The 12,969-nt window shown below is 42.8% G+C and overlaps 1 protein-coding gene across 1 annotated transcript in view; it reads left to right on the forward strand.

The window, feature by feature from the left end:
• Positions 1 to 12,969, forward strand: part of NGEF (neuronal guanine nucleotide exchange factor) — a 37,060-nt gene that overhangs the window by 14,241 nt on the left and 9,850 nt on the right. Inside the window, exons 2-6 of the mRNA XM_031064614.1 lie at positions 3,687 to 3,961; positions 8,177 to 8,337; positions 8,478 to 8,630; positions 10,609 to 10,738; positions 11,483 to 11,557. Of these exons, the coding sequence (XP_030920474.1) occupies positions 3,687 to 3,961; positions 8,177 to 8,337; positions 8,478 to 8,630; positions 10,609 to 10,738; positions 11,483 to 11,557 (794 nt within the window). The remainder of the gene's footprint in view (positions 1 to 3,686; positions 3,962 to 8,176; positions 8,338 to 8,477; positions 8,631 to 10,608; positions 10,739 to 11,482; positions 11,558 to 12,969) is intronic.

A 12,969-nucleotide genomic window follows, 5' to 3' on the forward strand; every position in this document is an offset into this window, starting at 1 on the left:
AGGAATGCAGCACTTAGCATGGGAAAATCGAACATATAACTCACAAGCAGCAATGCAAACCTCCCTGGCAGAAATGAGAAGGCTTCTTAGGCTGTCTCTGCTGTTTGGTGTCAGGCTGTGGCATGCAGGCTGATTCTTGGTACACCTGATGCCTCTGGCAGAATGCTGGAGAAGGAGGCTGATGTGAAACCAGCAGCCTGCCAGCATCTGTCAGACAAACCAGCTGAGTTTGGGGCCTCTTGAAGGAAAGCGGTGAACAATTTGTGTGAGTGTTGCCAGATCTGTTACCTGGTTTTGGCTGTGTAGATACTAACCTACCAAGGGAGCTGTGTCAAAACACTGTCAGTTTACTGGGACTGCACACCTCAGAGGTGAGATAAAAATACTAAAACCAGCAGGAGTTCAGATCAACCCAGTTGCTATTTTCATATATATTTTTATGTGCTGTGTATCAGCGGGAAGCTGTGCAAAACTCTGCACACATCAGTGTAACTGCAAGTCTGTTGCACCTCTGTGGAGCAGACTGGGTTTTGACAATCTGAGGTGTTATGTTTATCCCCACCAAAGATGTTACATCAAATGGCTGGAGCTCACTCATTCCTTCCTTCCCTCCTGAGACATTAGTGGACTCTTTGCCTGAAACTGGAGCAGAGAATTCCAGAGAAAACCTCTCTGGGCCTCCTGGGATTTTACATAGCTTTCAATGCAATAACGTTTACTTTAAGAGCGCTGCTAACTCTCTAAGGCAGGGATTTCCACAATTAGTAACTAGTTTTTCAATTCCCTTCCCAGGTTTTAAGAGAGCTGGGAAGGGAGATTGTGACAGCAAAATTAAATGGAATAAACAAAAAGGGAAATGTCTGTTATGTACTATAAAAATTATGTAAACACGCCTTATGAAGATCAGTCTTAAACACTTAAGTCAAGAGATAACACCAAACTCATTGTCTGACCACAGGGTTAACCGTTAGCCAGGCCACAGTAGGGACAGCTGGGACATTAAGCAATGAAGGGTGCTTATGCAGGTCTCTGACATTTTGTACTTGCTCCCTTACTAAATGTAAACATTTACTAAATAATTATATCATCTGAGTCACATTCAGCTATTGATCTCAGCTTTTTTTATACACATTCTGTAAGTTCCTACATGTATTGTTGCCTATCCACATGTCAAAACCTTGTTTCTTGACCTTGCATCTGTTACCCCTCCTGTGCTGTGATCATCTCCTCTTCCATCTGGACAAGGCCTTGGCATAGCTTCTCTCCCTCTCTCTTATCTACATAATTTTCCTACCCATTGTAACCTCTTTACCAACATATGGGTAGACCCTTAGTACCAAGACAGCAGGGACATCTTTTATCCTTGCTAGCACACCCTCCTTATTTCTTCCTACCCTTCTGCCTACACATTTACCTGTCTTTTGTCTTTCTTCTGTACCACCTTTCTGCTTTCTCCTCATGTTACTGTCTTAGAGTTGGTAGAGCTTCAACCAGTCTCTCTTGCTATCATTTCCAATTGAATTCTGATGGTGGATGCTTTCCATCAGTCAGATCTTTCCACGCCTGTATTTGCTTTGCCTGCCACTGACAGCTCCATAGCTCTTACCTGGTCAGTCAGAGAACCTGGAAACAAAACCAGCTTTCATTATCTAGGTCTTATTTCCTTAAAGGCAAGAGACAAATAGTCTTGGGGATCTTTTAAAAAGAGCTGCTCTTCAGATTTGCACAAGGAACCCTAAATCCCCCTTACACAAAGCATCCTCTGACTTTGCAAGGCAGAGTCAGCAGCACAACATGGCTGTATACCTGCGGTCAAACACTGCAAGTATAATTATCTCCAATTTGAGTAAAATAGATTATGCTTCAGTTTCCCAGCGTGTTTTCCCTTGAGTCAAGCACTGCCCACGCTGCTGCAGGATGTTGCTTCCCAGCTTCTCCTGCTCTCTATGGGGCAAAAAGAACCCAGAGCCCTCGAGCACAGGCTGGCCATACAGATCAGTACCACCAAAAGCAGCTCCAATTCAGCAGGCTCTCTGCTACATACTGAAGGAGCACTTCCACCCTGCTACAGCCTCAGCACCCTCCCTGATGGTGAAAAACAGCCTGAAATGCTTAGGAAAGCCAGATAAACCTAGTTGACGCAGAGAGAAATTACATAAGTGGCAGCAGCATGCAAAACTTCAGGGGAAGTCTCCTCTGCTCAGCACTGTGTAGGAAGCTAACAGAAGACTCTATGGTTTCCTAGGCACAGCTACCCTTACTGCTATTTTAATCTGGTGTTAAACATCTTTCCAGGAAGAACAGATAACAGGACACACTCGCAGACTGCAGTAATGCTGTGCTTATTCCTGAACCTTTCCCCAGCATATTTCTTATATAGTTTTAGCACTGACTGGTACAGAGCCTCATTGAAACTGGTCCAGAGATTTAATAGGCAGCAACATCTCCATTTCTGCCCACCTTAGACAAACTTTTAATCCCATTGTCTCTCACCTTATTACACACAGAATGTCAGATCAAATATCATGAATACATGTGACCAGATAAATTTTAACCCCTAATGATTCAGACAAAATAAATTATTTAGCATGTTTTTTTTAACATCAAAGGCTTTTCTCTTTATTCATTCATGTTACACTGCTATTCAAGTATAAACCAAGAGAGATAATGTAAATTGTGCTTCTTCAATTTCATTAAGGGAGGAAAGTGACTCAGTGTGCTCATACTCTCCTGCCTTTACATGTCTTCTAAATTACATTTTATATTGAAGCAATTAAAATTCTGGGTCCTACAGATGGTTCAGAAAGAAAAATGGGACAGTTTGAAAGCCCTCAGAGAGACAAAGGATGCTCTAAAGATTGGCAGTGAACTTCAGGATTCCTACCTTTTCTGTGCTTTCAGTTGATACCGGAGTGGAGGCAAATCCAGTGCAATTTCATCTTCTCCTGAAGTTAGTAATTGAAACTTGGAAGACACCTGGTGTCATTGATGTGCTGCCCCATAGTGTGAACTCAGAGCCTGCTCCTTAGTGCTGTAGCAAATAGATACCTTTTGGATATTAATTTTGTATCTTCAAGCATCATAGAAACTAAGAAGGAAAACAGCAGGATATTAAGCAACATGTCCAAGGCTAACTACGAAGTCCATACCAAAACAAACCTAGTAACTGTAGCTAGTTGTCCCAAAGCTTCACCTGTCCAATGCCCTTAACAGCAGCTCAGTGCTTCCTCATTAAGGATTTTTGTGGCCATCAAATTGCTCCTTTTAAAGTCATTTCAATGTGTGCAGTATGACTTCCAGACACACACTTAAACATAGACATCAACCTATATAACTTGTAACATAGTACTATAACTGAGAAAATCAAGGTTTAAAAGACATTTAAAAGCCTGACAAATCAGTTCTTTTATGTCTTCTGAGTGATGATGGATTAATCTGACTGTGTTACTAAATGTTTTGTGAGAGCAGATTTTTAACAACACTTTAGATTTAGAAATGGCCTTCCATTTATAGCTTCCACTTCTGGCTGAAGTAGGAATACCATAACAGGCTTTTCACTCTGCATGGAAGGGACATCTCTCACCTCTGCTGAGGTGAACTAAAGCAAAGCAATTGTCCTTTCCCACAGTAGTTTTCTACTATCTTGTTCAGTTGTAGCCTCTCAGACCTGCTATGTTCCTTCCTAGGGCTTTTGTACCAGGAATACCGAGACAAATCTACGCGCGAAGAGATTGAAACCAGGCGATTGCAAGATTCACAGACAGACCCTGAGGAGACTTCACCCAGTGAGGAAACCCCATCTGAAGCAGAACACACAAGTACAACTGAAAACAAAGCTCCACCACAAATTAATTTGCTGAGAAATTCCAACTCCAGGTTCAACTTATGGCAGGATCTTCCTGAGGTCCAGAACAGTGGTGTCCTCAGCATCCTCCAACCAGATGAGATCAAGCTGCAGGAGGTAATGAAGGAGTATTAAGAATATTTCTTAACTGTGTTGCTGCTTAAAAAATGGAGATTGAATTAGGCGAAATGATCAAGATTTAAAAACTAAAAGCTTCACAGCAGTCACAGACAAGCCTTGCCCTGTTGAGTACTTTCTGAGTTGCACTGGTTAATGTACCACTCACTGTTTGTTGTGAAACTGCAGACATTGTTCTGTATGCTACTGCTGCTGGATGTTTCTGTAGCAAAAGGAACTTCTTTTCCCTTTTCTGATTCAGTGTTAGGAGCAATTTACAAAGAAGAGGGATATTTAGGAGGTTTTTACAAAAGAGCCTTCGGTTCCAGTGCACATTAATCCGTTTCCAAATTAACTATCAGGACACATAACTTTCCACCAGAAATCTTAAAAGAATTCAACCATTAACTGTAAGGCTTTGAATATCTGACATAGTAGAACTAGAAGAGATAGAGACTGATAAACATCCTTATATTTAATTGTTGTTACTTGGAGTCTATTGCAAACAGTAAAAAATAATGACAGGTATATTTGCATTTAGCTATGCAGTGCAGTGACATCACTATTTTAGAGCCATGTGCTGTGACTTACAGGACTATACTGAAAGGAGTAGGTGGGGGTAGCTGTCACAAGTGATGACAACATCAGTTGCACCACAATTTACAACTGGTTGCTATTTTGGGTATCATGGGGAGTGTGAGTGTTCTTTGTCACTGCGTAGCACTGCATTTATAGCCAGCAGTGGAGAGGGCAAACCCTGTTAATTTGTGGTTTGCCTTGTGGTACAAGGCTCTATCCCACAAGTCCAGCTGTACTCGTGCACCAGGATTGCCTCTGATGAGATGGTGGGATGGGTGTGGCAGTGTATCTGCTTAGCCCTGGCCCATGGGATTGTACCCAAAGTGCTGAAGAACATCTCGAGGTGTAAGCAGTCCCTCCTAAGTTCAGTTAGACTTCCATAATCCACACTGATGAGCACCTTGTGCACACAGTGCCAGTCCTGGCTAGGGCTGGAACTTGACTGTCACACTGGAAAGTTCATCTTGTGTACCCCAAGGGCTGTGTTATTCACACCCTTAGTGGAGCAGACTGGTGTTTATATACAGTAGTTTGGGCTAGCAAGCACAGGCTGTTAGTGTATCAGGGTTAGGGCTGAAGGTGAATGAAATTATTTGTTTTTTCTCCATGTTCTTCTTCTGCATTGGTTATTTGGATTTGTTCTGTTTACCTGGCAAAACACGGTACTTCCAAGTGCCAGCATGACAAACACAATCTGGCATCTGAAAAATTACAGGCTTTTATTTGTATTTTTGCTTCAAAATGAAGAATTTTTATGGAGAAATACTTTGCTTAAAAGTGTACATTATAGATTTCAAAACTTGTCATTTCTCTTGAGTTACATTTGTTACCTGTATGTGTTTTTGGGGAAAAAAATCTCGGTGCTGCTAAACCCCAATATTAACTGTGCTCAATTTTCTTCTTTCTGTTAAAATAACCAGAGAAATAAAGCAGTTGGAGAATGGGACAGTGCTGTTGTAAAGAAGTGCTGTGCCTTCTCCACTGTTAATTTATCAGACCTGAAATTTTTTTTCTGCTCGTCCTGGGATTAGCACACTAAGAGATTATAAAATTGCTCCAAACCAGAAAGCTGTGAAATTGGTTGAACATTGAACAGATAGAGTGGAGAATTTGCTTTGTGAGGAGAATCAAGGTCAGAAAACAAGGAGGGCTGGAAAAATCACTGAAGCTATTGAAGAGATGATGTTGAATTCAGCCTTGCTATAAGCAAGCACTACTTGCTTCTGCAGTTCTGGAGCTCTATTCATGTTGGATGTGAACTGTGAGAGTGAACTGTACATGAGGGCTTAATTTGGTAAATGTAAAATGTTCAGCTTCATAAAGGAGAATTGGAGAAGTTTTCCTGAAGTACAGGACAGCAGAAATTCTGAAGTAAATATCTTAAGGACAAAACTGTATTTTCTGACCCATTTTATCTTCAAAGCTGTAAATAAACACAGGGACTAGAAAAGCTTGCATGTCTTCAGCCAGGAAAGGTGGAGCAAGAGTATTATTTTGATCATAGGGAGAAATACTGGTACACAAATGGAAAGAAAGTTGAACACCCTGCTTCATAGCTGAGGAAGGGAACGCCACCATAGCTATGACAGAGGAGGGCTTAAACAGTCAGAGAAAAAGTTGGTTATCTGAAATAATCTTCAAAGTGAAAGAAGCTAGTACAGGAAGAGAAGTCTGGTGTTCATTAGTGGCAATGATGGAAAATTACTGAGCAGCTTATCAATGCAAGATTAAAAAAAAGTTTTTCAAGCATCAAAACAAGAAACTTGACTGGAAGAGCAGTGGATGCTTGAAAAATGTTGTGGAAAGTGATTTTTTTTATTGTCCCTATTGGAGCAAACAAGACAGATATTTTCCCTATGGATTTCATTATTTCTTTAGCATAGCCTGCATTCTGGACCTGCCCTTGCAGGTCTGACACCCTCCACTATAGCAAACAGCAAACACAAATTCTACAGTCAGACTTGGCAGAAAAAAATCCTGACTTGGAGTCTCTGAAAAGCTGCAGTGCAAAATGATTGGAGGTGTCAATCTCCAGGATACCTGGAAGGGACAGGCTATCCTAACACATCTTGTATATCTTTGCCTATTTCCACCTCTCTAACTTATCAATAAAAAGGTACAGGTAAAGCTGTAAAAGTTACATTTAGGACTAAGTCAGTCACACAGAAAGAGAGAAGTTCTCTCACAGGTTCACCTAGTGCCTGAGTAAAGCTTCTGGGAGAAGCTGAGCTGATACTCCTCCACTTTTCTCATTAGGAATCTGGCCTTGAAAAAAATCCAGTGTTCTCTTATTTCTTAAACACTGTTCCATGTTCACCATGTTCACCACTAAGTTCATCTTTATAGACACCCTTTGCTCTGTCTCCCTACTGGGGGCTGTGCAGGCTCCTGTGGTGCAGGAAACCACTTGTTGGACTGAGGTGCCCACTGGGAACGTTTCCTAGGCTGCCAACCCTGCAAAGAGCTGAAATGTCACTTATGTGATGCACAGTGATATTTCCAGGAAAAGGCCAAAACTGATCAGTGAAAAAATCCAAATAATTTCTTTAAAGAGAAAAAACAGCCAACAACCAAGCTATAAGACAGGACCCCAGTTAATTTAGAGTGTATTTCTCTATGTACACATCCCAAAAACCACTGCATGTACCTGTGGCTCCATATGATCTCCTCAACTTTAGCTGTGCCCCAGCAGCCACTGAGAACCAGTCCCTGAGTTCTGACACCTGCACTGCCTGGCCAGCTCCCCCCTTGGCAGGGTGCAGCAGAGGAGCTGTGGGAACAAGGGGAGCATTGAAGCAGCTTTAGATTCAAGGGAGCAAAACTTTCACTGAACTACCAATTGCCTCTCTTAGTATTGGCAGCATGGGCCATGGGCCCCAGGACAAGGAACCCAAGGTACCCCTTCATCAAGAGATGCCTGAAGGATCTAACAGCATTGTGTTGAACCTCTGTGAGAATCTTCAGTTAATCTTACTTCAACTAATGGATTCAGTAGTTGTGTAAATAAACACCTTTTGTATCTACCTCTGAACAGAGACAAGAGATACCCCAGAGAGTAAGGGATCTCTGAGTGGTAATAGTGGAATGACCCTTGCAGCACTTGCAGTAGGTAGAAGACTTTATATCTACATCTCATTAAACTGATTTTTATCTCTGAACGAAACCATCAATTTGCCTTTCCATTTCCACAGACCACATCCTTGGCCTGAGGAAACCAGGCTTTGCTCCAGGGTTTTCTCTTCTAACAGGATAAGCAAAGGCTGAAATTTGGAGATTATTTATGATTTCTAGTAGTAGTTAGGCACTACTATATCTTGTCCTGTTCTGTTGTGAATTGGGGCAGAAAAGTGTATGGCCAGGGCTGACCAGGGAGTCTCACTTGGACAGTAACAGCTGTATTTCCTCTAGGTCAGGGCTGATGGTTGTGGGAGGAAGACTTCCCCAACTAACTCACTGTCTCCTCACAAAACATGTGGCCAAATGCATTGTGGGCTTACCTCTCCCCGCAGCCTGGGCCTGCAGGGTGGCTGCAAGGTCCATGGCTGTGCAGCACAGATGTTCTCATTAATGCCCAGTGTATCTCTCTGTAGAAGTAGAAGGTACCTGCTGACTTCCTTCCTTGGGATTTTCCCCCAGGCCATGTTTGAGCTGGTTACTTCAGAAGCATCGTATTACAAGAGTCTGAATCTGCTGGTGTCTCACTTCATGGAGAATGAGCGTCTGAAAAAGATCTTACACCAGTCTGAGGCACACATCCTCTTCTCCAACGTGCTGGATGTCATGGCTGTCAGTGAGCGGTAAGTTGGCTGCTGAGTGGCACTGAAAGCAGCAGTTTTAGGTAACTGCAGTTGTGGAGGGATGGAGGAGCTGACTTCTCCTGGGAATTGCCTGGGACAGATAGGTCACAATTAATATGGGTGCTGGCTTTGTCATTTAGCTTCCTCTTGGACCTCGAGCAGCGAGTGGAAGAGAACATTGTGATCTCGGACGTGTGTGATATTGTCTACCAGCACACAGTTAATCATTTCTCTGTGTACATCACCTATGTCTCCAACCAGACCTACCAGGAGAGAACCTACAAGCAGCTTCTGTAAGTTCTAGCACTTGTTGCTGCACTATTTTGCAAAATTTTGCAGGCTACAGATTTAGCTGTAATTTTGGTATTTATAAGAAAAGGCTAGATAGCACAGGAATGGGGTTTCCCACTTCATGATTTCTCACTGCATCTGTAAAAAGAAAACACAGTTAAAGGCTTTATAGTAAGGATTGGTTGATGCAGGTAACATGGCAAGTAAACTCAAAGCCAGCATTTCTCAACTGCAGGAAATATTTATGGTGCATGCAGGGCCATGTACATGCTTGTGTAATGCATGTATTTTTAACCTGCAAGTAGAGGCAAGAGATGGAAGGCCAAGAATATAATACAGATCTCTGATGAGAACAACAGCCACTGCTTTTCCCAACCTTCTCAGCAAGGCATTTGATTTTTTCCGATTTCATAGCTATTCTTTTTCAGAACAACAGGATTTTCTTAAAAGAAGAAAAAAAATTTATAAGCTATTTTCTTCACATTCTACTGTTATACACACAGATCTAGGCCTGAGGATATAATCCAACATATTTTTGTAGTATTTTTCAAGTGTAGCAAGTCTTTTGGTCCAGTAGGAATTCTCTGATACAAGCTCAAAACAACGAGTGCCCTACAAGCTTGTCTTTGAGAGGAGGAGAATCAATTTTTCTCTAGTTACAATGTCCTGGATTCTTTTAGGACAGCCCATTGCACATGGTGCAGTGTATTTTCTCCTATAGCATCAGCTGGTTCAGGCAAGTGTAACAATGTTTAGTCCTTTCCTTTCTCTGCTCTCTAACTTTTGAAGAAAAAAATATTTTAAGGGGCCTTTATTGAGCTTGGCCTGCTGTTCTCTCCAAAAAGAGGGTACCACAGGGTTTCCTTCAGTCAGAGGTGAGCAATCCAGCTGCAGAAAGAATTTGCCTACAGCCATTATCTAAACACTTAGAAGCAAAGCAGCAATAGGCTGAGTTACTTGAGCTTGAAAGGGACCTGTTGGAAATGAGGCATTCCTAAATGTGAATTCAGAGGGCAGCATTTTTGTCTGCAGGAATACATAAAGCATGTTGAAAAGAACTGACTCCCTTCCCCAGGCTCCCAGCTAGCACAGGAATTTTGCAACACTTGGCTGAACTCAAAGCCTGATGTGTGTCACAGTTTGCCCCATTTGACTGTTCCTCAGACACATGCAGTTCCATTCTGCCGTGAGTCACCCTGTCAGACAGGTACCTGCTGCAGCAAGAAGGAACACTCCTTCTTTCACATGTTGTAAGGAACACACAGTACAGACAGGTTTTGCACAGTTAGCAACCCCTTTGCATCCATGCTGTTTCCAGGACTAGCCAGGCCTCCAGCAGCACAAGCCTTGCTCAGGTTCGCTCAGTCCATGGCTGCCAGGAAGCTTTGTCTGCCTGTGGCAGCCAGGACCACTCTGCTCTGCACAGCTGTGTCTGTGGCCGACCTGTGCCCTCATCTCCTGCAAACATCACCAGGGAAGGCCCAGGCATGGCCCCTGCCCTTCTCAGGCCAGATTATGATTTCCATCCTCCAGCTAAGCATCAAGGAATATTCAAGCTTGAGCTACTTTGTGCCTTGTCTTGTTCTTATGACTGTGTGAATTTCACCTTATCACAGAGTTCCAACTGTGTAAAAATATATAATTATGCCTCTGACTCATTTACTTGGACACATACCCCATTCACATACACCTACACACGCAGTGTATGCTGCTGAGCTAGATATGAACACATGTGAGCACTGCCGTGGCTTGTACATTAGAAGTCTATTTTTTCCCTCCCCCAACACTATTTATAGCTTTAGATTTAAACTAAAATACACCCAAAGGCATTCAGTCCCCTCCTTCCCTCTTCTCTCCTATTGGGAGAGACCAGGCAGATGCTGTCTCTGGGACCAAGCTGCTTTGGGATCACCAGCCATATGCCAGAGTCCCAGGCAGGGTGGCACTCAAAGTTCTCAGCTTCTCTATCTCTCCTCTCAGCCAGGACAAACCAGCCTTTCGAGAAGTGATCTCACAGCTGGAGCTGGATCCCAAGTGCAAAGGCCTGTCCTTTTCTTCCTTCCTGATTCTGCCCTTTCAAAGAATCACTCGACTCAAGCTGCTGGTGCAGGTAGAGTTTTGCTCTTCTCTCTCTCACAAAGGACTTCTGGATCACTTCTGGAATTTTCCTTTCCAGCAGCTGTGAATGGGGCTTAGATACAGCCACAATCGACCCTAGAGCTGGATGAAGCCTTTCCATAAAGTCAGACATTCACCACAACTATGGAGAAAGGATTTCAATCCCTCAGAGTCCATCCCTGAAATAGTTTTGAATTTGCCAGATAGCTTTTACTGGGTGAAAGAGTTGAGGAGGAACTTTGTCAAGCTGCCAGAAGGGGTAGCAGCAGTCCATTAATCCAGCTGCCTGACAGTTAGGATGGTGACACACACATGCAGAGCAGCTGGATGACACAGGGATGCTACACCACGATGGCTTGGACCAGTCAGCCAGTGCTTTGCTGCCTTATCTAAACACTGCTGGAGAATATGCTTCTAGGCATGAGGAAACAGCTGAGTCCTGAATGGTCTTATCCCACTGGGATTACCAATAATGCTGTCTGTTAGTGCTAGCTCTAGTTATTTATTAATTTATTTTTATAAAATAAGAATCTACCTGTTATATTTCTCTTAGATATAAGGTCAGATGGGAAGAGGTTTTAATGAGAAAGGGGAACTAAGAGGTGAGAGTCCCTGTACTGTGTCACTTTTGCTGTAATTAGGCTGATGGCCAGAAGTAATTTGTAGGTTAGCAAACTTTGCCTTTCTGTGCTCTCACGTTGGGATCAGCATTAACACAGCCTTTTCTCCCCTGCAGAATATTTTGAAGAAAGTGGAAGAGAAATCTGACAGGGAATCCACTGCCCTGGATGCACATAAAGAACTGGAAACAGTAAGTTTGAATTAGTTAATGGAGGGCCATTAAGATTAAACCACCATGCTCATTTCACACACACACACACACACCCCTGAAAAAATCACCTGCAGACTACATTCTATCTGGGAGTGGTTTCTTCGAATTCTGCCACTGTGTTTCAAGAGGATTTTTTTTTCCTAAAGTCTGAAGGATGGACTAGTCTACTTGCACTTAGATGTCAGTGACAACAAATCCCTTGCTAACAATAGATATATGTGTCTGCCATAGGAAAGGGCAGAAGATGGTTTCCTTTAGAGTCTCCAAGAACACAAAAGGGTTTTCAGACACCTGAAGGTGATGGATCTGACAGAGAGTGTGTGCACAGTACAACTGTGTCAGGCTCCCCCAACACAGCACACTTTTTCTTCTGACCTAGAATAACAGCTTCCTAATGAAGTACACAAGCCAGCTTTTAGCCCTCTTCCCTGAAGCTGGTAGGTAGGTGTGGTGTTCAGTTGTGCTAGTTACTGATGCGTACAAAACCCCACGAAGGCAGTGGGATGTTTCCCATCTGAGCTGCTCCTGATATGGTTTGACAGGATAGTGCCAAATCTGAATGGTCTAGATATAGCTGGCAGCTACATGGGCTGGGACAATGTTTCAACCCTTCTCCATCAGAAGCTTGGAACATCTCCTGACTTTTGCAGTTCAACACAAGTATTTGAAGTTGGAAACTGTGCTAGAACATCAGCCTGAGGATGGGCCTGCAGTCTCTGACCGAAGCACTAGAACAGAACAGGCTCTTGGATTTGCCCTGAACCAGTATAGGAGGTGTATGCTTGGAGATCACTAGGGATAAAGACGGGGACTTTATGAATTAAGGATGTTCTGCACTGAGTTAGTATTTGCAGAATCCCTCTTGACATGTCTGGTAGCCAATTATTTTTCCATTAGTCAGTAGCCTGAGGAAGACTCTTTCTGTAGCATGCAGATGGCTATAGCTGCTAATGGAAAACTGCTGGGTTTGTATTCAGTCATCAGTGACTTACATGATCAGTTTACTAATTCTTTTGCACAGTTAAACACTTATCTGTAAGTGTTTAAGCTGATACACCTAATATCCAGCTAGGTACAGGCATCACAACAGAAACCATCTGATGCTTACTTTTTCTGTACGTTTATTTTCTCTCTTTCTATTTGAGAGGCAAGAGATGATCACAGTTTCAGTTACTGATATTCTGTTAAATTTTGAGTAGCAGAAACAGAGCACAAAGTGGAGCTTGTTCTCCAATGAAATTTTTCTACCTAGCCAGTTCTCAAGAGAGTTGCTCCTTATGAAACAGGCAGTGGCATCTAGGTTAAGGTCCCTGTAACAGCATAGTGCTTGCACGTTGGTTGTGGTTTTTCAGTTAAAAGTTTGTACTCAGAACACAGCTGGGCTCTGTGGG

Source organism: Geospiza fortis, unplaced genomic scaffold, assembly GCF_000277835.1.
Source record: "Geospiza fortis unplaced genomic scaffold, GeoFor_1.0 scaffold592, whole genome shotgun sequence".
NCBI lineage: Eukaryota > Metazoa > Chordata > Aves > Passeriformes > Thraupidae > Geospiza > Geospiza fortis.